This window comes from Camelus ferus, chromosome 6 (assembly GCF_009834535.1).
Source record: "Camelus ferus isolate YT-003-E chromosome 6, BCGSAC_Cfer_1.0, whole genome shotgun sequence".
NCBI lineage: Eukaryota > Metazoa > Chordata > Mammalia > Artiodactyla > Camelidae > Camelus > Camelus ferus.
The window spans coordinates 82521003-82547021 of record NC_045701.1 but is presented as its reverse complement, the minus strand read 5'-3'; the positions used below and the strand labels follow the sequence as shown (position 1 = coordinate 82547021).

The following is a 26019-nucleotide window of genomic DNA, read 5'->3' as shown; positions in this document are numbered from 1 at the left end:
CGCAGAGTTGCTGTGAGGCACATCAGTGCACCTTAGGGAAAGCACAGTGCTCCCGTGTAGTGGTAACTCAAAGCACGTAAGCAGCCACCCACGTGCCCTTGTCCAGAACCCAACTGTCATTCAGAACTCACTGGCCAACTTCTGTCTCTGTGGTCCCAGCCACAGTGATCCAGCACCCAGGCCTCACCGCTCAGAAGTCTCAAGTTGGCCAGGAAAGGCTGAAAAGAACCCAGGGAAAGCTCAAGTGGGTGCTGTGGGATGGGGTGGGGAGGGACATGCTCGTCCCCTGGGTGTCAGGGAGGGCTGTGCGGAGGAAGTGGCGTTTGAGCCGCCCTTAAAGCAAATAGTTCTCAGACTTTAGTTGTGTCAGAAAAACCTGAGGGAATTGCCCAAAGTACAGCTTCTTGGACCCCCATCCCTCAGTGATTCTGATTCGGTGAATCCAAGGCAGGACCTGGGAACCTGCATTGAACAGGGGATACTGAGGTAGGTGTCCTGTGGCTCACCTGGGAAACAGTGCTTTGGAGAATGGAGGGGGGTTGGCCTTGAAGACTGATGAGAAGAGTTTTGGAAGGAGGAACAGAGGCCGGGAAGTGGGTAGGCCACATGTAGAGCCTCCCAGCCGGGGGCGGAGGGGCCCACGCTGCCAATCCCCCACTCTCAGGGTAGAGCTCAAAGCCCAGCCCCGCCCAGAGGGCAACATGCCTTGCCCTCACCTCACATCATTGATGGCTCTACTGGTTGGTCCAGATGGCTTTGGTTTCATTGTGCTTCCTCCTCTCTCCTGTTAGGCTTTGTCCAGGGTAGGAGTTGGGGCGGGGGGGGGTGGTGTTCTAAATACTTATTTATTTATTTCCTCTCTTCTTTCCCCACCCCCCAGCCCCCCACCTCAGCTGTCCTCATTCTTTCAGTGTCAAGCATTTATTAAGTGCCCACCCCTTGGGCAACATTGTACCGATCACCATGAGGCTGCAAAAGAGAGGAAGGTGGGTGTGGGCTCATAGGCCTGGGAGCTGGTTAGAAGTGCAGAAGCTCGCTGCCCCCCACCACCCTCAGCCCTGCAGATCTGGAATCTGCACTTAAACAAGAGTCCTGGGAGATGCGTGTGCACAAAGACAGTACTGCCGTGCAGGGTTTTAAACGGGTGCAACATGGTAGCTGTGGTGGCCAAACAATGGCCCCTCAATGGTGCTGAGTTCCTAGTCCCTGGGACCTGTGAACATTACCTCACATGGCAAAGGGACATTAAGGCAGCAGCTGGAATTAAGGTTGCTAATCAGCTGGCCTTCAAATAGGGGGATTGTCCTGGGATATTCCAGTGAGCCCAGAGTGATCACAGGGCCCTTAAAAGCGGAAGAGGAGCCGGGAGGGTCAGAGTCAGAGACACACACTGCTGGCTTTGAAGATGGAAGGGGGGCCACGAGTCAAGGAATGCCAGAAACCTCTAGAAGCTGGAAAAGGCAAGGAAATAGATTTTCCCCTAGACCCTCCAGAAGAAATGCAGGCCTGCTAACACTGATTTTAGCCCAGCAAGACCCACTTTTGACCACCAGCCTGTAAGATAAGAAATGTGTGCTGAAAAAGAAAAGGAGAGGGTTGGGTGATAGCTCAGTGGCAGAGCACATGCTCAACAGGCACAAAGTCCTGGGTTCAATCCCCAGTATCTCTACCAAAAAGAAAGGAAGGAAAGAAGGAAGGGGAAAGAAAGAAAGAAAAATATGTGTTGTCTTAAGCTGCTGAGTTTGTGGTAATGTGTTTCAGCAGCAACAGGAAACCAGTCAAGAGCCCTGTCTTTGGAGGCAGGCAGTTATGCAGTTTCCCTGCTGTGTGATGCTGAGCAAGTTGCTGGCACTCTCTGAGCCTCAGTTGCCTTGCCTATAAAATAGGGTTGATGTGGGGGTTAAAACAGGAAATGTTTGGAAGGTGCTCAGCCTGGTGCAAAGCACATGCTCCCGATATGGCCATGACTGTGCTCCCTGATTTTAAGTGACTCCTTCCTCTTCTCTGACCCCACGAGGGAGGCTGGGGGGCCAGGAACTTTAGGAGGTTCGCTGCTGGTCCTCCTCTTGGTCCTTGAGGCCATCCTAATTCACACTCGGCCACTTTGGAACTTGCAACAAAGTGGCACCTTGCATTGCTCCTCTGATATAGGTGTGTGCTGACAGTGTAAGGCCTGGGGAGGCCAAGGCCAGCCTTCAATGCACAAGTCAGTGAAGGTCCCTGCAGTCCAACATCAGATGGCTCATGACAGACATTTCTTGTATTTTCAGAGCCCTTGGAGAACCTCCAAGGCCTTACCCCAGCTAGCCCCAAATCAGTAGAGGGCCCGTGGGGAACACGGTAGGACACTGTGACAAACGTCTTACCAGGTTGGCCTGCCCATCCATCCCCCTCTCTAGGGAGAATCAGATGGTGGGGCAGGCCCTTCTAGCCTGAGGGTGTGGTGCTGTCGCCACTGCCACCACCACCCTCATCATCACTGCATCCTCACTACCCCTTATCCAGGACCTACTAAGTGCCAGGCACTTGCTGGACCTCGTCTCTAAGTCTCACAAAAGTCTACTGGTCATCCAGGAATGCAGTGTCCCAAGGTCACAGAGCCAGACAGTGGCAGCACAGGGACTTAACTCTGCAGTCTGACCCAGAGCCTCGCTTTCTGCTCCATCCTGTGACCTCGGGGTTAGTGCCATGTGCCAGAGGCCTTGCATTCTGCCACCAGCTCAGAGCAGACTCCAGAGCCATCCCTCTGATGACTCCCAGGCTGCCTGGACCCCTGGGGGGCCAGTAGGCACCTGAAGGCCTTGTGGTCTAGGGCCCTGTTGCCCTCTAAGCAGCCTCCAGAGCAGCTCAGAAAAGTCAACCAGCCCATCAGAGCCTCCAGGTTCGTGGGGGCACAGGTGGGATGCCCAGGCTCCGCCCAGCCTCCTCTGGCCGCCATCCCAGTGGGTCTGCAGTGCTTCATGACTATTGTCACGGGGCTGAGAGAGAGAGAGATGAGTGCAGGTGGCAGGCCTGGCCCAACTTCGGCTGCTATGTCTTTCCAGGATGGAAAGAGCCACAGAGGCGGCCCTAGTGGTCACCACACCCCAGCGCCCCACATGGCTCAGGCCTTCTCACCTTTCCCTAAAATGCCCCCTCTCATCAATGGCAGCTCCAACATTCTGCCGTTTGGGGCTTAAAGAGAGAAGTCTGAATAGGGGCTGGGGGTTTCTCTTGAGGTTATGTTTTAATCACAAATTCACTACTTTTACTTAGCTGTAAGTTTACTGGAAGAGGTTTGGGGGCTGAGGTTTTGGGGTGTCTAGGACCCTTCAGGCCACTGCTTGGTGCTTGGTGTCATGGTTTCTAGTCCTTCCTTCCTGTTTTAGACTTAAGACAAAGTCCTAGCACCAAAGTAGAGCACAGGACCGGCGCTTTTTTCTCTTCCTGGGTGGGCATTTCACGCAGGACATGGGCTAGCCGGTCTGAGCAACACTGAAGGCAGCTTCAACCCTCTGTCTGCAGTCCCAATGGGAAGGGAAAGGAGGGTCCCCGGGGAAAGGGGGGACACGGTGCCCTCAGTGTTCCTGCCGGTGGAGGTGCTGATGGTATAGACAGCCTGTGTGTGCGTGTCCTGTTAGGCTGGGCTGCCCTATGAAGAGAGTCAGGGGTGCTCTCTTTGGCCAGGTGTCCTGGGGGTAGCCAGGCATCCAGCACGAAGTCGATCCTGCACTCCTAACCCACCCGTCCTTTCATACGACATCAGGGAAAGCCCACCAGACCCCTACACTCAAAAATAGCCTCTGTGTCTATGTGCACACAACTGTGCTGTGACAAGGCGGGGCTTCTGCTGTAACTGACAGTGGGTGGGAGCATTTGCTCGGAGACCCAGGCCCCACAGAGGGGATTTTTCCTGGTACCCCTACCAATACAGCCACCAGGCAGGACTGTAGCGAGTTGCTCTCTGGAGAAGATGAAACCAAAAATCACCCAACAGAACAGGGGGAACAAACATCCTTCATGACCCCCCATGCATAGTGGACGTTGGCTTTCTGGCTCCAGCAACATATCCTACAATCTGCTTCCAAGGAGACTACCTTGGAGCGAGGCGGTTAAGTCGAAACAGCTCAGCAGCGGTTTTGAGAATCACGGCTCAATCATTTAGCCGTGAGACCCTATCCAGAGCCTTCGCCCCTCTGAGCCTGTGTTTCCCCGTCTGTAAAATGAGGAGGCTGGGCTAGGTAACGTAATGTCCAGGGGTCCTGTCAGCGCTGCTGTGCTGAGGGAGTTTAGGAAATGCTCCCAACAGCCAGAAGACCCCACAAGGCCAGCGTCCCGTGCTTGTTCCCCGCTCTGAGCCCTGCTGTTTAAAAACATTGATGTTCGCCTTGTTCACAGCCCAGGAGTAAGGATCTGAGGACAGAATCCAACCCACCTCCCCATCAGTGCTTCTCCACCTGGCTGCCCTCTGGAATCATCCAGAGAGCTATTAAAAACTCTGGTGCTGGCACCTCACCTCTAGAAAGTATGATTTCATTCATCTCGAGTAGGGTCTGGGCAGTGATGTTATTTTTTACAAACTCCCCAGAATTTGCTAATGTAGTTGTGACCCACTGACGGGATGCTGGTTGCTAGCGGCTGAGGGGTAATAGCCTGGGGTGGGAGTGGAAATGTCAGCTTCCCTGCCCTTGCCTGTTGTTGCATTGTTCTTGCCGGTACCTTCTAGTTATCTGAGTGTCAACCTGTCTGGCTCAAGTGAGGACCCCCGGCTCTGGGGTTCAACATCCTGTATCTCCTGGAGTCTTGTAGGTACTCAAAGGTGGTTGGATGGGGAGAATCAGTGCACCCCACTCCTGCTGCTTCCATCCCTCAAGTCCCTGGATCCCTGCCCCTAATTTAGGCTTTGGTGCTCCCACAAGGTCACTCCCTGCATCTGGAGTGCGTGGAAAGCAGGCCCAGTGTGCGTGGAGGGAGTGGTTCCGCAGCCCTCATCCTTTGTCTGGCGCGGGTTCCTCACAGCCACCCAGCCTGACACCAGATCTGAGTTCACATGATTCTGTCTCAGCTCAGGAATGGGCAGCCTCCAGCTGGGATTTTCTAGACCGAGCTGGGAGGCGTGGTCTGCGGGAAATCGCCGGAGGGGGAGCGCAGGTCCTGGCTGCAGGGTCCCCCGTGGGGGGTCTGCCGGGCGGGCCAGGGGCGGCTTGTCTGCTCCCCAGGCCTCTGTGAGCAAGCGAGTGCTGGAGGAAGCCAGCTGTTTGAGGTTTGAGGGCAGAGCTCGGAGAGGACCCAGAGCCCCTTCGACTGGCTGCCGCCCCCTGCCCACTCCTCCCTCACCTGGCTGCAGAGACCGTCCCCTTCCTGGGGTCTGGAGGCTGAGCAGGCAAGGGTCAGTCCAGCTGCTTCTAAACTGGGGATGTTGACTGATCCATTAGTGGGTCAGAAAATCAATTTAGTAGCTCACGACCTGCATTTAGAAAAACAAAACAGAGGGGAAATGATCAGAGTGCATCGCAAGCAGTAGGGTAAGTATTGCTCCAGGGAGGTGTGCTTCTCTGTGAGTCCGTGAGTGTGTATGATGTCTGCGTGTGCTGGTGACAGGGTCAAGTGCATTCCTCATTGTGGTCAAAAGAGCTTAAAGGCAGCGAGTTGGGGATCTGGATGCTGGATTCAGATCCCCCCAACTTACTGTGTGAATTTAAGCAACTAGGTGAGCCTCTCTGGGCTTCAGGTTCTGTGAAATGGGTTCACAGTGACTTTGTGAGCTCAGATGGGACTGAACTTTGAAACAGTTAGGAGGGCTTTAGAAATGAGACTGTTTCCTTGCTGTTGCTGGAGTGAGGCAATTTAGGGGAAGGCTGGAGACCGAGGAAAAAATGCTGCCTAATTTCTACTCCTGCCCCAGAGGGAAACATCAGCAGCCTCTGAAAAGGGTACTTTTAGGAAATGAAACAGCCCTGTTGAAAGCATGTGGGAGTTTGACCAGCCAAAGGGAAGGGAAGCTGAGCCCACAGGAAACTCCCAGCTCTGAGTGCTGGGGGCTCCCCGAGCAGAGCCACGGGACACTGTGAGTAACTGTGCGCGTGCCAGCCTGCCGCCACACGGAACAAAGGGCGACAGATTAGATCACTGTTTATGCGCCAGCTGAATGACGGTGCTGGGCACCTCCGCCTTCTGGCTTGGAACATGCAGACAGCTCCTAGCTGGAGTCAGAGGCCCTTCCTTTCTTTCGGGCACGTAACTGCTCTTGGACTTGGATGCTAAAGTCCTCGGAAGCCTCTATGCTGATAGGCTTTTGTCTGCAGGTTTGCTCTTAGGTGTTGGGTTGCTGGGTTTCTCAGCTGGATGATAAAGTGATGCAGATGCAGCAGCTCTGTGTTTGGATTCTTCACCCCAACTGCTGCCACCTTGGGGATCCCTGCACTGGGCACACAGCAGATGTTCCTCAATGAGTGTTGAGGAAATGGTTGACCTGGCAGAGCATCCTCCAGGTGCAGGAGGCTGGCCCAGGACTAAGCCTGCTGGCCCTTGTGGTGGCATCTCTGAGGAAGGACTGGAGCCTGGAGATGGTGGGTGGCTGCTTGGTAACAATCATGATGTTGTAAAGGAAAGCGTGGGCCAGTCTGAATTCAAAGCCTGGCTCCCTACATTGTAACTGTGGAATCTTGAGCAGCCTCAGTTTTTTCATCTGTCAAATGAGCGCTGATGAGAGTGGTGTTGAGAGAGAGGATGAATGTGCAGAAACGGTTTGGGCACATGGAGGGTGCTCATGCAGTGTGGCTTGATTCTTCCATCCCATCTACTTGTTTTCATTTACAGAACACTTTGCATCCACTGTGCCTTTGATTTTTGAGGAGCAAGCTTCCTGTGGAGAGGAGGTAGAGAAGGGACACTCCTGGCAAGATGCAGTTTCCATGTAGGGGTGCCTGTCCTCAGGGAGTGGCAGAAGGGAGGGCTGGCTGTGATAAGGCCGGGGTGAAGAAGCAGGACCCTCTGTGACCAGCCCAGGCAGCTTGAGCAGATGCCAGGTGGCTGGAGGGGAGCCACAGCAATTCCTGCCTCTCACTTTTCTGTTTCTGTTAGTGATATTTCCATTGTCCCAGCACCCAGCCTCAAAACCCCCTACCCATCCACCCACCCATTCATCCGTCTACTTACCCACTCACTCACCCATCTCTCCCTCGGCCCCCTCATCCTTCTACTTACTTATCTTATTTATCCACCTCCCCAGCCACCCAGCCACCCAGCCAGCTACATCTCACCCATCCATCCATCTAGCAAATAATCTGGGGGAGCTTGTAGGACCAAGCACTGAGGAGCATCTCAGATTTGTCCCTGATTGTCCCCACCCCGCTTCTAATCAGTTGGCAGATTCTTCAGCTTCTTGTTGTCTCCCCTCTGGCCACGCCCTCCTCACACCTAGCTCATCTTGCCAAGCTACTTTCAGTCCCCCACAGGTGCCCATTCTCTCTCTCCCTGCCCCTTCCCTCTTCTCCTGATCTTAGAGTAACATGCTGCTCAGGAAGGCTTTTCTGGCTGGGTTAGGTCACCTCCTATGAACTCCCTTGAAGTCCTGTACTGTCTCTAGGAGCTATCTCCCCTCCCTTCTCCCCTCTTCTGTGAGACTAAAAGCAACTTGAGTTACACCAGGGACCAGTGTCTAGTGCAGTGCCTTCCAGATAATAGATACTCATAAGGATTTGCTATATGAATGAATAAATTGGTGGACAGATGGATGGATGGATGGGTAGGCACACGGATGGATGACTGGAGAACCACTGAAGGGTTTGAAGCAGAAGTAATTAGTTTAGATCTGTGTTCTGGAGGATGGCTTTGAGACAGGTGGTGAGATGGAGACAGGGAATCCCATCGGAGGCTGTGCACTGATTTGGGGGAGGAAGTCTTGACCAAACCAATCTGGGGCATTGGTGAGGGAGCTGAAGAGGAGGAGATGGATGTGGGAAATATTTACGAGTTGAACTGAGTAATTACATGGATGCTGTGGATGGAGATGAGGGAAGAAACTGAAGGCCAGCCATCCAACATGAGTGACTGGGCAGGTGGAGACGCCACTTCCAAGAACAGACTAGTGGAGAAAAAGATGGAAGCAGGGGACCTTACCGAGCATGCCCCGTGTGGTGGGAGAAAGCTGTTTCTGTCAACCTTCCACCTGGGGGTGGGGAGGATGTCGGGGACTCATCAGAGTATTGATGGGGTTGAAATCATGGAGGAGGTGCAGTGTGTGTGGAGTCAAAAGGACAAGCCAGCTTTAATGTCAGTGGAAGGGACTCCCCCAGCACCCACCACCCACGGCCCTGAGTGGCACTCGTTTGTGCACGTGGCATTCCTTTCCTACAAGGTTGGAGGCTCCCTGAGGGTAGGAGCCATTTCTTCTTTATCTCTAAGTCCCCATGTCCAGCCTGGTGCCCTGAGCAGGTGGTTCACAGATACCTGTGGTGTGAAACCAGGAGGTACTGGACTGTTGGACAAGCCACTCCATCCCTCTGGGCCTCAGTTTCCTCATCCCTAAAATGGGAGAAATAATAGGGCTGCTGTGCAGATGAGACAAGAGGGCAGGTGTGAGATGCTGTGTAAACTGTGAAAGATTTTGCAAATTCGAAGTGTGAGAGCCCTGACAGACTCACTCACTATGTCTTGAGGGCCTGAATCAGGCTGCTGATCTCCCAAGGGCTACATCCTTGTTCTGCCCAGGTGTCTGCCAGGTTCTAAGTTCCCTTCCACCCACCTCTGCACCCTAGCCTGGGAACTCACAGAGGACACTGGATCAGGAGTGAAACCCCAGACCTTCCAGTCCCAAGAATGCTCTGCTACTCAAAGTGTGGTCCACGGGCCCAGCGGCACCAGCCTCACCTGGAGAATGGCTGCAAATTCGTGAGCACCACCCCAGACCCACTGAGTCAGAAACGCAGGAGGTGGGGCTCTGGAATCTGTTTTAACAAATCCTCCTGGTGACTTCGATGCACCTTAGTTTGAGAATCACTGCTCTAGAATTCCCAAGCCCTCTTTTTTGCTCCAAAGTGAACATAGGAGGTACTTTAATCTAAACATTGTATATGTTTCTTCTTTGCTCGGCAGACCTGAGCATTTCTAACTTTGGCTGCCAGAATTTGCTTACAGCTGGCCTAGGAAAGAGGCCCGGACAAACCGCTGCCCCAGGCCGCCCCAAACGCTAGCAAACAATAGCCTTCGGCCAGGTGACTCCCAACAAATTCCTAAGACCTGACAGGACTGTTTTCACTTTGGTTTCCTTTGCCTGTTTTTGTGGGTGTCTGGGGGGGGGGTCCTGTGCTTATGAATGAATTTTTATCTTCCTGAGGCTGAGTTTATGTGGATTGTGGAGAACCTGAGGTAAATTCAGACACACAGACCTCCTGGGTGGGCCCCTGGGGACCGTTCGGGGACCTGTGCTGCTGTGGGAGTCAGGGGAACCACTTGGACCTACAGGTGTGGGTCTGGGACTCAGGGACAGGGGAGCTGGCAAGAGGAGGGCGAGTGAGGCCAAATTTTGACTCCCCAGGCTGTGGGCAGAGTTTAGGGGTCACAGGCCTCAGCTGCCCCTCTTCCCCTTCTTCTCACTATCAAAACATATAAGCAAAAAGCCCAAAAACACAAAAAGCAAAAAACAAGAAAACACCCTTGTACGCTGTTGGTGGGAATGTAAAATGGTGCAGTCACTGTGGAAAACAGAATGGTGGTTCCTCAAAAAATTAAAAATAGAACTACCATATGATCCAGCAACTCCACTCCTGGGGAAATACACAAAAGGACTGAAAGCAGGGACTCAAACTGATGTTTGTACACCCATGTTCAGAGCAGCATTAGTCACAACAGCCAAAAGGTAGAAACAACCCAAATGTCCAAAGACAAATGAATGCAAAAAAATAAAATGCAGTATATACATATAATGGAATATTATTCAGCCTTTAAAAGGGAAGGAAATTCTGATGTGTGCTATAACATGGATGAACCTTGAAGACATTTTGCTAAGTGAACTAAACCAGTCACAAAAAGACAAATACTGTATGATTCCACTTAGATGAGGGACCAAGAACAGTCAAATTCATAGAGACAGAAAGTAGTCTGGTGGTTGCCAGCAGCTGAGGGGAGGGAGAATGGGGAGTTAGTGTTTAAGGAGGACGGATTTTCAGTTGAGGAAGCTGAAAAAGTTCTGGGGATGGATGGTGGGGAGGTAGCATTCACGTATTCATTCCATTGGACTCAGGAGTGCCTGTATGATGTGCCAGGCACTGTTCAAGGTGCATGAGGCCCTCCTGGAATTTACATCCTCATGGAGGAGACAGATTCATCAACAATCCAGACAAGTAAATAAACAAGAAAAATCTCATACCGATGGGCGCTCTGGGGAGCATGCAAATAGGAAGGTGTGATGGTGACAGGGGAGGGGGCTGCTTTAGTCGGGTGGCCAGGGAGGGACTCGCGAGGGGGTGATGTTTAAGCTGAGGTCTGGCAGCAAAGGAGCCAGCCCTGAAGATGGAGGTGGGGGTGGGGGAGGGGAGGAGTGGCACTCCAGGAGAGGCAGGAGTGAGGCCGGGTGACCGAGGCACAGAAAGCTGGCCGGTGAGGCTAAGAGTGTGGTGGTGGCGGGCAAGGTAGGGGGAGCTGGGACAGGATCATGCCAGTCCTTGTAGGTCCCATAAGGAGTTTGGTATGACTGCGTGATAACCCACTGTGAAACCGTCTCAGTGGGTTTTAAGCAAGGAAGAGGAGGATGTGGTTTGCATTTTAGAAAGAATGCTGTGGCTGCCCTTCAGATAAAGATCGGGGCATGAGTGGGAGCACTGGGGTCGGGGAGGGCTTGGCTACAGAGACGCAGGGAGTCCTGGTGAGAGGTGACAGCTATGGGCCAGTCCCATCTTATGGAAGCCACAGGACCCTTTTCCGTGAAAGATGCATATACTTAAATATTTACAAGATTGAGCGTGTGATTTTAGGGGAAGCCCTCAAGTTTATCATCCATGAACCCCAGGAGTGGAACTGCTGGGCTGGATGTCTCTGAGCCCCTGCCCAGCTCACAGTGCCAGCTTCCAGGCTGACCGCTGGCTCTGGGGGCCGCAGGGCCAGCCAGGGGCCAGCAGGATGGAGGCCTCGGAGGGAGGGGCCCTGGTCAGCAGGTGGTGAGACGTGGTCCGTCAGTAGTGGGAGGGGCTTCCCTTCTGGTCTGTGAGTCCCAGCTTGTCTAGGAAAAGACAGCAAAGGGCAAGGTTGATCTGCTGATACTGCAAAACAACTTAATTCAGACCCCATTCATTTGGAATTTGCAACCTCACAGACTGCATTTTCAAGGGGGGCGGGGTGAAAAAAATCTTAGATATTACAATGATTTGTCACCCTCCAAAAGACAATGACACATGAACAGACACGCAGTACAGCTGGGGTATTCACGTTCACTGGGGAGGGGTGGTTAGGGAAAAAATGGCTAAAAAGGCTCCTTGGGAAGATGATTATGAAAAAAAAAAAGGTTGATTTAGACACAGTAAGGTTTTTTCATCTGAGCCAGAAGTATTAAATCAACAGAGCAGCTCAGGCCTTTCCTTTTGATATATTAATTTCTAAAGCAGGCTTACAACAAAATATTTTATTCTGTCTTGTTCAAATGTATTTTTGTATATAGCAACAGCATTTTCTTTGTTAAATTCCTGACAAGGTGAACTTTTCACTAATGTAATACCATCTATGACTTTGCTTCTTTGCCTCCAATAAAACACTGCCAGGCATTTTGACATCTATCATTTTATGTGACCCTGATACTGACCCTGAGAGCAGGTGTTTTTATCCCCATTTTATAGTTGAGGAAACTGAGGCTAAGAAAGGGTAAATGACTTGTACAGCCTGTAAACAACTGACCGTGGCCTGGTGCGCACATCTTTCAGGGCTTCGTCCTGTGATGTCCCCTGTGCTGTGTCCCCAGTTCCAAGGAGGAGAGGTAGCAGGATTTAGATGAGGTTGAGCCTCTACCATGCTGCCTGGAGAGGACCCCAGGAGGGGCTGTGGGCTCACTGTTGACCGACCTGGTACCTTCCTGGGAGCAAGTACAAAAATGTGAATCGTGCTTATTGCTGTAGAAGAGGGTAGCTGGGGCCGTCACTGTTGCTTGTGGGTTGGGGCTGATCTTTACTTTGAGCTTCCCTGGGAGAGCTGGCTTGGGATGGGAGCACGTTCACAAGAGCTCTAGGCCTTGCTTGCTGCACCGAGGGACCTGAAGAAGAAATCAGGGACAGGAAGCCAGAGAAGGGGGCTGGGGAGACATAAATCACGTTTCAGTGTCTTGGTGTGTGATCCAGTCACATACTCTAGTTGAGTTGGAGTTGGCTGGTTGGATCACCTTCTAAACTAAGTGAGGCACTTAGAACAGTGCCTGACACACAGTATGTGCTTATAAATGTTAGCTCCTATTATCCTATGCCTTTCCACCTTTGACTTTCAGGGCTTTACCCATCGCCAATGAGGCCTAGCCTTTGATACAGCTGGAACTACATCCTAGAAACAAGATGTTGGTAGAGAGACTGGCTTACTCCTGAGCCCATGAGGGGTGAGGCCCCTTCAGGCCCAAAGATGGGGAACATCAGTGCAGACAACGCCTCGCTGAGCTGTGCCATTGACCACACCATCCACCAGACGCTGGCCCCGGTGGTCTATGTCACCGTGCTGGTGGTGGGCTTCCCGGCCAACTGCCTGTCCCTCTACTTTGGCTACCTGCAGATCAAGGCTCGGAATGAGCTGGGTGTGTACCTGTGCAACCTGACGGTGGCCGACCTCTTCTACATCTGTTCGCTCCCCTTCTGGCTGCAGTATGTGCTGCAGCACGACCACTGGTCCCACGGCGACCTGTCCTGCCAGGTGTGCGGCATCCTCCTGTACGAGAACATCTACATCAGCGTGGGCTTCCTCTGCTGCATCTCCATCGACCGCTACCTGGCTGTGGCCCACCCCTTCCGCTTCCACCAGTTCCGCACCCTGAAGGCCGCCGTGGCCGTGAGCGTGGTCATCTGGGTCAAGGAGCTGCTGACCAGCATCTACTTCCTCATGCACAAGGAGGTGGTGGAGGACGAGGACCAGCACCGCGTCTGCTTCGAGCACTACCCGCTGGAGCCGCGGCAGCGTGGCATCAACTACTACCGCTTCCTGGTGGGCTTCCTCTTCCCCCTCTGCCTGCTGCTGGCCTCCTACCGGGGCATCCTGCGGGCCGTGCGCCGCAGCCACGGCACCCAGAAGAGCCGCAAGGACCAGATCCAGCGGCTGGTGCTCAGCACCGTGGTCATCTTCCTGGCCTGCTTCCTGCCCTACCACGTGCTGCTGCTCGTGCGCAGCCTCTGGGAGTCCAGCTGCGACTTCGCCAAGGGCGTCTTCAACGCCTACCACTTCTCCCTCCTCCTCACCAGCTTCAACTGCGTGGCCGACCCCGTGCTCTACTGCTTCGTCAGCGAGACCACGCACCGGGACTTGGCCCGCCTCCGCGGGGCCTGCCTGGCCTTCCTCACCTGCGCCCGGACCGGCCGCGCCCGGGAGGCCTACCCGCTGGGCGCCCCCGAGGCCTCCGGGAAGAGCGAGGAGCCCGAGCTGCTGGCGAAGCTCCACCCGGCCTTCCAGAACCCGCACCCGTCCGGAGCAAGAGGGTGCCCCGTGGGCGGGCTGGCTTAGCCGGGTCACCCACGTTCAGGGTGGGGCGAGGCCTCGGCTGGCTTGACACCTGCCGCCAGCCTGGCTAAGTACAGGTGCCTCTTTCTGCTGGAGGGGACGACGGGCCTGGGCTGCAGCCAGACCTCTCTGGTTCCAGGGAGGCAGCCGTAGGGCTGAGTCCTATGGGGCTGCTGCTGCTGGCTGGGCTGCTGGGGGGAGGAAGACCTGGTCACCTGGTCACCTCCAGAAGGTTTCCAAAGAGAAGCTGGGGTTGGGGGGCACAGAGTGTGAGGACATGGAGTGAGGGGGTGCTGGGAGATGAGGGTGGGTACCTGGGTGCACGCCTGCCAGGGCCTTCCAGTGCTGTCGTAACAGGTAACACCTGTCCAGTTGCACTGGTGTTACCTGAGGAGGTGACCCACGAAGGTGTATTGTCATCCTTAACGCTTGAGCCCCAATCCACAAAGACGTAGGGAGGAAGATGAGTGGGGCTAGGAGGCTGGATGGGGAGAAGGAAGGTGGGGAGGAGTCTGGGGCACTGAGAGTGTATGTAGGGGAGACCCCAGATCCAGCCCAGTCACAGTGTCACAGGGAGAGGTGAGCAGATTCATGGCTGACAGAAGCCTCATAGGGCTCCCTGGGGCTCTGTGGGGCATGATGTCTGTGGTTCCGAAGCACTGAAGTTCAAGAGTCAGGATAGAGGCCTCAAGCAGTGTGTCCAACACAGATTCCTCCTAACTCACTTTCTGTTCCTATCTGGCCAGAAGCACCACACTCAGAAACCTGGGACTGTGTGTGTGTGTGTATGTGTGTGCGTGTGTACATGGTTCAAATGCCAAGGTCACCGTGATAGCTATGCACCAAGACACTGAGGCTAGGGTTATGTGACTGCTGGTGGTGTCCCCTGCCACACACACTGCAGAGTACCTAGCAGTCTCAGAAAGGAGCATGACATTTTCCCTAAGTTCTGAGAACAAAACAAAACAGAGATGCGTTCTCTGGCATCTCGCAGCCTAAAGGCCTGGGGTGAAGCTCCACTGTGGTTTAAATAGCTTCTGTGACAAGGAGAGGAGCGCCCTGGGCTTGCTGTGCCTCCTTTGTCCTCCAGCACTGCTCCTCTGCTGGATGTCCCACCTCACCCACCTAGAGAGTGACGGTGGGCCTGTGGGCCACATGCAGCCCAGGGTACTGACCACTGTCTCTTGTTCCGTCCTGCAAGGCTGGGTACAGGGTCCATCTCTCCTGCAACTTCGTGTCCAATCATGTTAAGCCCCTGCCCTGGTGAACATACCAAGGACCAGAAGAGCTTCTTGCTGCTCCAGGGACCTGCCCACCTTTACAGAAATGCTAGCCCTTTAGATTTCCTAATCGGTGGGCTGGAGCCAGCTCTGACTTCCCTCAAGGCCTGGGATTTGAGCTCTCACAGCCAACGGGCTAGGTGGGCTCAACCCTGGGGAGGGACCAGGGATAGGAAGATAGAAGCTGGCATCAGTAGAACATTTCTGGAATCTGCTAAAGGGAGAACTGGGGAGAGCACCTTCTTCAATCACTCTCCCTCCCTCCCCTCCCCTCTCCCAGAAGCAAACTTATTCTGAGTTTCTGAACCCTCCTGTCAGGGGTGCCCAGAGGCTGACGGCCCAGGGTGGAGGGCCCTAAGGAAGGGAGGCCTCAGGGCTGCACTTGGCTTTGAATGGGCAGCTGCTGCACCAGCTACTTCTGAAAGGTCTCCCATAACCTGGGGAGGTTCTCTTCCCCTCCTTGGAGGAGGAAGGGACCAGGTCTGAAGGTGGCTGAGATGGCCTTATGGCCAAGAAAAGCCTACCCAGCCCCAACCCAGGATCTTACTGGGGCAGCAGCACTGGTTGAGCCCTCCATGCTGCCTCATTTTGATCTTAAACATTCCCACTGGGATAAACTGGGATGAGCTGAGGATGGTTCCATTCACTATCAAGAGTTGTATTTTTGTACTGTCCTCTCTTTTATGCCAAGTATACATGTGTTGGATCGTGCAATGGATTTATGTAGCAAACTTGAGTCACAAATAAAGCAAAGTAACCAGCCACAGGTGGAGTGTGCTGCAGTTCTTATGGGGAAGGAGGGTCTTCTAACACCAGGGGGATCTAGAGAGCCCGTGAAATATCCAACAGAGTCAGGGACATTCAGTGATTGACTTTCTCAGAGAAAACTCTAACAGCGCAATTAGAGGATTTGTCCTCGATTACCCACCAGTGACCAAGAAGGATGGAGCCTTCAGGTGAAGTAGGGTCTTCTCTCCTTCTTCTTGAGATTCATGGAGTGTCTTAAGCTCTATAGCACGGTGTTGCTGATCCACTCTGGGATTTAACTTGGCCACTTCCCTTCTGAGGACAGCTCAGTCCTGAGGTTTAGAGAATATCATTTCCTGTCCTTGGACACAGAACTCCGTCAACCCACTAAGCAACTGCTCCTCACAGTGAGGGGGAGCTTGATCAGACCATCCCCTTCTCACTGCACCCCCCTCCTGGGGGCTCTCCTCACTGCTGGGGTTTTGTTTAGGGAGCCCCACCTTTGGTGATCAGCCTTCCTAGGCTGGAGCTTCTTCTTGACAGTGGCAGGCTCCATGTTTATCACTAAGGATTAACTGCATCATGTTAAAACGTAAATTTGGTTTTAGTCACTTAATCCCTCCCTGGGTCAGAGTCCAGGAGTCCTGGAGTGTTCCGGAAGAATTTATCCTTCTTCCAAACAGACTAAGTAAGGCATTATTGGGGATTAAGACTCCTTTCTCTCCTGAGAGAATGGGTGGAAGAAGAGATCCATCTGGTTTGGACTGAAGGTGGCAAAAGCCATTAGATTCCTTTCTTATTCACCAGTGTTGCTTAGCCAGATAAAGGCTCATCTTCCTGTTTACACACACTGGTCCGTGGGTTGGCTTGACAAGTGTGGGAGAAATTTCAGCACAGAATCCATCTCCATCTGCTGCTTTCCTCTGGCTCTACTACCAAGAGAGAGCCAGAATCTGACTCTCCTTGGCTCAGGGCTTTTCTGAAGAATGTGCTTCTTGGAGCTGGTACTCCTGCAGCCTCCGGGAATTCATCTGGCAAGGTGATGGCGTTTGATGGTAATAACCCTAGGCTCACAGTAATGCCCAGTACTCTGGGAGAAATGGTGGGATTTCAGTTCCATTTGCTTTAATTCAACAACCGTCAGAAAGATATTGGTAGATGAGACATTAGGTATTGGTGTTGAAATGCACTGTACAGGTTGTGATACCCAATTCCCTCTCTATGAATTATCCTCTGGATGCTCCCCTCCCCTCAGATTTCCCCCAGTTTCTCTGCAAAAACCACCAGTGACACCAAGTCACTCCTACCTAAGATGAGTCATTCCAAAGTTGGGCAAAAACCCTTAACTCCTAATGAGCCAAAGTGGGCTTAGTTCTGACCCCTGAAGCCACACGACCCTTTAGGTACTGGTATTTGAAGACAACTCTCATAGCCTGCTTCTCAGTGTTAAATCTCCAAAGCTTGTATTAGGCAAGGCTAGATTATAATGCAGTGACAAATGTACCACCCCCCAAATCACACTGCCTTAAAACAATAAAATTTACTTCCTGTTCATGAGTGACTACTTTCTGGCAAGTCTTTTTCCCAAGCGATGGCAGTGATTCAGGATTCGTCCATCAAGAGCTTCCATTATCTTGGGGTCTTCCCCTTCCATCCATACAGGTAGGAGAAGGAGCATAAAAAGATCCTCACAGAGAGGTTACCGCGAAGTCTGGAAGTAGTTGGTATTCCTGCTACTCACACTCTATTGGCCAGATCCCAGTCACACAGCCCCAGTGTGACTGCAAGGGAGGCTGGGAAATGTAGTTTTCCTTTGTATGCAGGAAGAGGAAGCAGAATTGGTGAGGGTCTGGCAGACTCTGACAGACAGCTCTTCAAGCCACCTCCACATAACAGGCTTTAAGCACTCACCTTCCTGTACCCCATCTGAACAACACTCACCTCTTCAAAGATGATGCTTGGATTGGAAGCAAACTATGAGCTGCACTGGGGACAGAAGGACCATTTACCGCACTGTGCTTCTACTGATGCCATGGCCTTTCTGGCAAGCACATCACATCACTGACATCTACTGAGTTGATGTGAAATGCTGTTAAGTCACATCTTCTCCATCCTGCCTAGAGCAGTGGTCTTTTGAATCTGAGAGTTAGACGTCATTGTGGAGCCAGTGGAACCCCCATGGAATGGGCAGAAAGTGGGATGGACTAAGGTGGGGCTGGTGGTCAGTAGGGCCTATGCAATGAGAGGCAGAAAATGACCCCAGAGGAATGCCCTGCTCAGGTAAGCAATGGGGCAGCACGTGGCCAGAGGACAGCCAGGGGACTAAGGAGCCCTGACCTCCTTCCTGGTTCATTTACCTTCCAGGCCCACCTGCAGGGTCCATGGGACATGTGCACCTCAGGCTGCCCAAGGTCTCCAGCCTGCCCTTGAACACCCACAGAGCATCCCAGGTACTGCTTACCAGGACCGTCCCCCCAACAATATTCGTGGAAATGCCAGGGATGCTCACACACCCTAAGAATCCATCCTGGTGGATGCTCCAGCCCATCTCTCTCCCTGGGCCTCCCCACCATTCCTGTAGGTCACCTCTTATCCCCTGTAAGCTTCTCCAGGTGGCAGCCATGCTCACCATGGCACCTCAGAGTGGACACGAGCCCTTCCCCAAAGTGCAGCCAAGACTAGGATGAACTCAAGCAAAACTTAACTAAAGGCCTGAGCAGGAATCATATTATGGAACAGAAAAGCATAAAACTGCATCCTGGAACTCAGAGCTCCTGTGGTCTCTGGGCTGGACCCTGCCAAGGAGCCTTCTCCTGGCCCTTCCTTGGACCTCAGCCCCTGCTGCAGGGCCACAGCCTGTCTCTCCCTGCAGGGGGTACTTTGGATGCCTCACTCGAGAACTAGGACCCCCTACTGTCAGCTTTCTCTGGGCTCCACCCAGGTCTTAGCCTCTTTCCCAAACAACTTAATCATCTCCCTGTAAACTTCTGCCCACAGGGAAGCTAACCTATTACACAGTCATGCCACAAACTTCCCCATGCCGGGATAGACTTCTGCTATTACGACTGCAAAACCAGAGGCCCATTAGTGTATTCCCCCCAAATATGAGTCAGAAGAGGGCTGGCAGCCTTAGCAGATATGGTTTCCTCTCTTCCAGCCATCAAGATTTCAACAATGTCAGGTGCACTCTCAGAGGCCCCCATTACGTGCAGCTCTGCAGTCCCAAGTCAGGGGCACAAATTATAATTGGAGGATACTTGGCCAGTGAGGCTTAGAGCTGAGGCAGGTCACTGAGCTGTGAGAAGTCACAGATGGAGAGGGACTGTGAGCATGTTACAGAGGCCACATGAGCCCTGATGCCTCACCAAGCCGGAGCACAGACCTGCAGTGGGGACTCCCCACCAGAATGACAAAGGGACGTCACGACAGCCCGCACCCCAGCTACTGGCTGGGGGCTTCACCACGCCCTGTGTAGGGAGTGCTGGAAGTTAACCTCAAATCACTTAACTAAACACTTAGGTTTTATTGTTGAGTGTACAATTTAATTTCTACAGCATGTGTTCCATGCTTTAGAGCTAATGCCCCAAAAGGAAGCAAACTAGACATGTTTAAGGAAATAAAATAAAATAGACACAATAAATGTTTGGGGCCGCAGCTGGGAAGTAGGACTACTCCATCTGGATGAGCCAGCCATCACTCGGCACAAGATACACTACTGGTTCAGTAGTGAGTGTCATGGGATGTGGTCAGTGAGTACGCCTTGGATTTGGTTGGGGAACGTGCAGTGGGAGGTAGTGAAGGAGACAGAGTAAGCTGATGACTGTCTAGGAGGACTCTGTGAGTGATCTAAGCCCTGGATGGTCCTGACCCACCCCCGGGCGCCAGGAGTGTGGCCGCCCTCCTATGCAAGAAGGGCAGAATCTGGCTTCGGAGTTGGGGTGAGCAGATGGGGAGGGGCAGAGGGAGGAGATGGTGATAAACATAAGCTTCTAGGCATCTTTTGCCTAAATAAACAAAATGCTGTTTGAAAAAGAGATTTTCAAAGGTATAAATATTTTGTCGGTGGTGGTGATGAGTAAACCTTGAGTGATGCCCCAGAGCTTCATTATATACACTACACAGTTGTATATTTTGCTGCTTCTTAATGAGCCTGGGGGATTATTCAGGGCCCCCTCATGTCTGCCTGGCAGTTCACTGCTCACTGGTGTCCCCATTAGTGATCGGTCAGAAGACTCTCAGAGCAGACTCCATGGGTGATCTGAAGAAGCCCTGGTGAGGAGGGTTGAAACCAATGCCTCTTCCACACTTAGGAACAATAGCAGAAATTGGAACCCCCAGAGAAGTGTTTTCCTTGGTTCACATCACCTGCACCGCCCTCCCAGGAGGTGGGCATGAAGTTTCCCAGGCCAGTGTGAAGCCAGGGTTTATTTGCAAGGCTATTGTGGAAGGAAGCTGGGGCCCTTGGGGCCCTCCTCCCTAGATCCAGGCGTGACCATCTGGTCCGCACCCCCCATGCCTCTAATGAGCATGGTCACCCGTGCACCGTGGTGACGTCCACCAGCTTCTGGATCATCTGGGCGTGAGTGTCGTGGAAGCGCAGCCCGTCCACCTCCATGCCCACGAGGCCTGAGACTCCACTCCGGACTCTGTGCCGCACCAGGATGCTCAACATTTTTTCTTCCTGGGGAAAAATGGGGGCAGAGATAGAAGTAGCAGAGGGGGAGGAAAAAGAAAGAAATACATACATTTCTAACTGGAAAAAGAGTGTTCGACTTGACATAGTCTCTTTTTTAAAAATAAGACTTTGGTTAAAAATACTAATGCCACTGGGAAACTCATAATGAAAAATAGCAGCGTCCTACATCCCTCATCAGCCCCCAGATCCACTCCCTAGAAGCTGTCACTTTGAACAGTTTGGGCTATTTCTTCATGTAACTGAATAGTAGCCTTTTTATGGAAAACTGCATTTTCCTAACAAACACTAAAGCTTCACTTCTGCAGGTGCTGCGTGGCTACTTCCGGCCAACCTAATCTTGCCCAGCTCTGCGTTATCTGCCTTTGTGCCACGGACGCCCCAGTTCCTCCTGAGACCCCACTGTTAGCCTCCGGTGGGGATGGGCCACGTCCTGCTGCAGTCATGGTCTAGATCTCCCCCAGCATGGTTGTGGGAGCATCTGGAGGGAGCAGGGCTACAGAAAATGCAGCCCCAACCTGGGCCCAGCAGGCAGAATGGTTTGGGATCAGTCAGATCGGACTTGGATCTCTGCTGGGTATTTTAAGCTCTCTGTGCCTCAGTGTCCTCATCTGTATAATGGGGCGGTTGGTGATAATAACAATGCTTCCTTAGAGAACTGATGTGAGGACTAAATGAGATAATGCAAATAAAGCACCTAGCATGGTGCTGGGCACACAATAGGTGCTCATGAAATCAGCTGGATTATTACTGGCAGGGCTGGGTTCCCAGGTCTTTAGCCCAGTGCTATCTTCCTTAAACTGACTTGATTTTTATTTTAAGTGATTTGAGTTGCCTCCTTCTATCTCCCTCTAAAAAGAAGTTCCCAAAGAACCAACTGTCTAAGCCACTAATGTGTCCGTCCCTGGTGTAATAGCTCAGGTCCCCCTGAGGAAGGTGAATCTTAGGCAAAGTCACAGGAGAGAAGATGGTGCCCAAGGGCAGAAGTAAAGCACACCCTCCTCCTCCTTTACAAACAAAGGAAGGGGACAGAGGAATCTAGGACAGGAGGGTTAGGAAAGACATGAGGAGGGCTCTCCTCCTCCTGCTCAGGCATTTGCTCACTCATTCCCTCACCCACTGGAGTTTTATTGAGCACCTGCTATGTGCCAGGCCCTGAACCAGGGATACAGTGGTGAATGTGACACAGTCCTCGTCCCTGGGGTCACATTCTAGATGAGCAATCAGGCAGGCACAGTCCTTGGTGATCAGAGCACAGAGCAGGAACACACAACTCCATTTATTGAAGTGGTTCAAAAAAGACTTTCTGGACGAGGCATGACTAAGACCATAGGTGACGAAAGAGTGAGAATGGGCCAAGCCAGGGGGTCTGGGGAGCACTCACTGAAAACTTCAAAACAATGGAGAAAGTGTTTGTAAATGTCACCCAAGATGTGTCTCTACTCTCCGCTGGCCTGAGAGCCTGCATTTCCATTCTTCTCTGGGGGACAAGGCGGGAGGGGGGCCCAGGAGGATTTCCAGGCAAGCTCTTTGTCTAGCAGCCCTTCCCAGGGGCTGCCCAGCCCCGAATGGCATTTTCCAACTTCTGTTTGGTATCTGTTCCCCCATTTCTCTTCTCCATTGGGTCACATCCTTTCTTTATGGGGCAATGCTTCTGGGATCTTAGGACCAGTTCCTCCCAGCACACTGCCTGCCCCATCATCCACATCCTTCTGGGTTCCAACGAGGGCCCTTGGGGTCCTCAGGGTGCATGAGATCAGTCAGCAGCTTAGGAACCGGCTGGCCCTCAGCCTGTAAGAGCCACAGGGAACAGTTGGGCCAATAGTGACTGCCTGCAAATTTCCAGGAGTCAGGGAATGACCACACCATCTTACAGGAGGCCCCACCAAGTGGAGGTGGTGGTGGCAGGGGAGGAGAACTGACCAGGGAGTGGCAGGAGGCAGAGTACCTGGGGGCTGCCTGAGACAGGAAGGGCAGGAGGGGAGGGACAGAAGACTGAAGCCAGCAGAGTGGGCAGGGCTTGGGGCCTAGTTCACTGTGCCTAGGGAAAGAGGCCCCAGGATGACTTCTGGGCTTCCAGGCTGAGTGTAGGGGTGGTCACTATTAATTCACGCTTGGAGCATAAGGGGCTGATATTCATGGGTAGGTGATGTTGCTGTTCAAAGCGCGGTGGGAGAAAGGGGCCTCCTGGGAAGCTGGAAGTCTTCTGTGTCGTGATCTTGATGGTGGCTGCACGGGTGTATACATACGTAAAAATTCACCCACTGTACAACTTCACTGTGTCAGTTATACCTCAGTTTAAACAAAGATAGAAAGAAAAGTGGAATGGGATGAAAGGGCTGGGAGAGAGTGGGAGCCAGGATGCGGTCAGAGACCATGTTGCTGCCTCTGCATCATCCATCCATCCATCCGTCCGTCCACCCATTATCCACTCATCCACCCAGCCAGCCAGCCAGCCAGCTAGCCCGCCCGCCATCAGGCTGTCCATCCACCCATCCACCATCCAAAGTTCCTTCTATAAGGTGTCTCCAATCAGTTCTTGGCTCCTAACAAGGTGTGGGGAATGCTCTCCAGCCATTTGCTTTGCCCTCAAGTAAAACCCCTGGGCACAGCCAAGGGCCAGAGTGGGCAGGGTGTGCCCTGGATGGTGGTGGCCACCTTCCTTGGGCTCCTCAGTATGGTGACCACTCCTGCCACAGTCGCAATCAGATCCCCTACGAACTGTCCCTGAATATAGAGGCCCTACTTGTAAACAACACATGGAGCAGAGATGAAGGACATTCCTCCACCCTCTAACCAGTCCAGCTTCACCAAAGCTCAGGCCACAGCTCTGCCCAGCATCCAGGGCCCCACGGAGTGACTGCAGAACTCCAGTACGACGAACCTAGTTATGCCCTGCACACCACACTGCGTCATGTCCCTGCGCCTTTGCTTATGTGTGTCCTGCTGCCTGGAAGGTCCTTCTCACACTTCCTCTCCTCTTCCTTATATCCTACTTAGCCTCTGAGACCCAGTTCAGTGCCACCTCTTCTAGGCAGCCTTCCTTGAGCTCTCAGAATGAGCTAAGGACCTGTTTGCTGTGTCTCCACAGCAGTGTGGCATTTCCATCCTGGCTCCTAAATCACCTTTCAGGTGTTGTCTCCCCTGTGGATCCCGAGTTCCCTACCCCTCACTGTCTCCCACAGCAAGCCCGGGGTTGGCCCAGAGCCGGGGCTCAACAAACACGTTTTTACTTTTGCTTTAAAGATGTTCCCTTTTATTTTTTTTTTTTATAAGGATGGCACATGTATTTATGAGAGACTGGGTGGAACTGTGGAAGGAGAACTTCCACCCCCAGAGGGTAAGGGTTGGGGCTGCGTGAATTCGTTTGGCTGGGTTCAGTCTTTTGTGTCTGTGTGAATCAGGAATCATGTGTGAGGCAGCCCTCTGAGTGTTTTTTCCAGTTCAGATCCAGGAAGTGCAAAGAAAGCACAGAAGGCCCTCTGGGCCCCATCAGGGCAGAGCATTTTCCCTGAACATGCCACTGCAGCTGCCAGAGCCCTCCTTTCCTGTCCCTTCTGCACGGTGCCCTGGCATTGCCAGGAATCCAGAAACTTCTGAGCCACGTCAGGAAGACCCCAGACTACGGAGTCAGAGCCCAGACTCAGATCTCAGCAGCTGGTCTATGGGGAATGCCCAGAACTGCACACAGCCCTTCACAGCTGGCTCTGCAGCTGGAGGAGCCCACACAAAAGCCACCCAGTGGGTCCCCAATTCCTTGCTGGCCCCTGGCTTATGGCTTGAAATACCACGTCTACTCCTCATCTGGAGAAAAAAGTTGTGTCCATGAGAGTGGCCTGCTAGAGTATGTTACCTTAGCGACAGATGGGAGAGCCTGAGTCCAGCTCTGTGCCCCAGGTGCTCTGAAGGGCCCAACTGCCTTCCTCAGGTAACGGCTGTGGACCTCACATGAGTTCAGGATGTACAGCGCACAGGCCAAGGCATAACCTCCCCAGTTAGAAACGCCTAGAACAAAAAAAGATTCTGTCATAGAACTGGAAAGGTCATGCAGTTTGTCTGGGAGAAAGAAATTTTCCTCTATTCTTCTAGGTTCTTCTGGCTGGTCTGACAATTAAATTGACGTGAAACCAATTAAAATCAGGAGAAAATCAAACAGAAGTTTAATAACATGTATATATGGGAGAAATCCAGGAGAACCGAGAAACACCCGAATGGCTGAAGCCCTCACCTTAAATACCATCTTCAGCTAAAGAAAAGAGGATGTTGGGGGCACTGGTTTGGGACTTCAAAGGGGAGGATGGCAATTCACATGGAGCTGGAAAGGAAATGATTGGTCCATAACTGTATTCTGAGCCGTGCAGAGACAGTGGGACAGAGAGTGGACTCGGAGCTCTAGGTCTTGCCGAGCTGTCCCCAGCATACCTAGCACAGATTCTTTGCAGGGATCCCTGGTGGCAGGTGCTAGTATGGGAATAAGCCCTTTATCTAAATCCTTTAGGCAGCTAAGGGGGAGCTGAACAGAAAGACTTCGTGAGTCTTCTGTTTCTTAAAACTAATCAGCCTAGATTAATCCTCATGCCAAGGAGGCACATTTTGGGGTGGCAGATTTTGCTCCTTACATCCCCGCTTTTGAGACTTCTTAAAGAAGTCTCAGTCCAGAAGCTGACTTGGTGAATTGTCTCCTCTCATTAAACCAGTCTCTCAGTCCTCCTGACAATAGGTCAGTCCAGTTAATCCCATTTCAGGAGGTGCTGATACAGGTGGGCTCTCAAAGTTGGGCTTATGAGGTGCAAGCAATCAGGTATTTAATCTGAGGCATTTCTATGGGGACGAAAGAAAATAAAAGTTGGAGTAGATTATAAACCCAGGGTCTGAGTCCTGAGAACTGCCAGTTGAGAAGATTTCTAGATGTCAGGCTCAAAGCATCTTTTGCAGTTTGAAATGCCTTTGATGATGTCATCAGGTGTTCAGGTAAACTTTCTGAGTGGCTTAGACAGCAATGGGCATGAAGATTGTCTAAATGTGGGCTATGGCGGTGACCTCTCTCACGTTTATATCAAGTTTTTCAGCTTCAACTTGCAGGGCTTCAGGAAAAGGGCAACTTTGGTTCTCAGTGATTCCAAGTCAAAAGTCAGAAAAAAATTGGAAACATTTGTTTGGAAAGCTGTAGCCAAATATTTGAGGAAATCAGAAGAATTCAGGATCCAGTCCAGTTTACAGGTGGAAAAACAAGACTTCAAAGATGACTAACAGAGCCAGAATCTAATATCCGCAAGTACGTATTATAGTTTCTATAGAAAGACATTTTTTCTCTTTAAAATCAGTCTCATTTCTACTCAAGATAGCCAAACTAGGAACTAATTTCTTTGCAAGATAAGTTTAGTTTCATTAAACTTGACCTGATTATTTACGTAATAGTAATTGATGATACAGGCTCTTTTACATCTGCTTTGTTGGAACTATTTATAAGGGATCTCCAGATTGAACGTTAAATAGCCTCTCAAGGCCAGGAAACCCATGCCAAGAACTTGCCATCAGACTCACCTGTAATACCTATAGGTTTGAGTGAATTCCTCTCTTTTCGAGGCCCCCAAAATATCCTGAGGTTCCTATACTGCCAAGAATTGACCTTCCTTACTCACC

At 52.1% G+C, this 26019-nt stretch overlaps 2 protein-coding genes and 2 long non-coding RNA genes across 12 annotated transcripts in view; 2 read left to right on the top strand and 2 right to left on the bottom strand.

The window, feature by feature from the left end:
- GPR68 (G protein-coupled receptor 68) overlaps nucleotides 1-15702 on the top strand; it is a 28177-nt gene extending 12475 nt beyond the window's left edge. For 2 of the 3 annotated variants that reach the window (XM_032482517.1, XM_032482516.1), the window contains exon 2: nucleotides 12446-15702. In XM_032482517.1, the coding sequence (XP_032338408.1) occupies nucleotides 12544-13659 (1116 nt within the window). In that variant the 5' untranslated portion in view covers nucleotides 12446-12543 and the 3' untranslated portion in view covers nucleotides 13660-15702. Of the gene's footprint in view, nucleotides 1-4870; nucleotides 5505-12445 lie in introns of those variants that run through there. The other variant, XM_032482518.1, reaches the window with a different exon arrangement.
- LOC116664384 lies at nucleotides 5593-24801 on the top strand. The gene is made up of 3 exons (XR_004320900.1): nucleotides 5593-5603; nucleotides 9227-9230; nucleotides 24428-24801. It is a non-coding gene; the product is annotated as an uncharacterized LOC116664384 (long non-coding RNA).
- On the bottom strand, nucleotides 10026-12874 carry LOC116664383. Its single transcript, XR_004320899.1, has 3 exons — nucleotides 12751-12874; nucleotides 11866-12040; nucleotides 10026-11197 (listed from the first exon to the last, which is right to left on the bottom strand). It is a non-coding gene; the product is annotated as an uncharacterized LOC116664383 (long non-coding RNA).
- DGLUCY (D-glutamate cyclase) overlaps nucleotides 19187-26019 on the bottom strand; it is a 120281-nt gene continuing 113448 nt past the window's right edge. For 6 of the 7 annotated variants that reach the window (XM_032482512.1, XM_032482513.1, XM_014558778.2 and 3 more), the window contains 2 exons: nucleotides 24230-24381; nucleotides 19187-20364 (listed from right to left, as the gene is read on the bottom strand). In XM_032482512.1, coding sequence (XP_032338403.1) covers nucleotides 20215-20364; nucleotides 24230-24381 — 302 coding nt within the window. In that variant the 3' untranslated portion in view covers nucleotides 19187-20214. Of the gene's footprint in view, nucleotides 20365-24229; nucleotides 24382-26019 lie in introns of those variants that run through there. The other variant, XM_032482514.1, reaches the window with a different exon arrangement.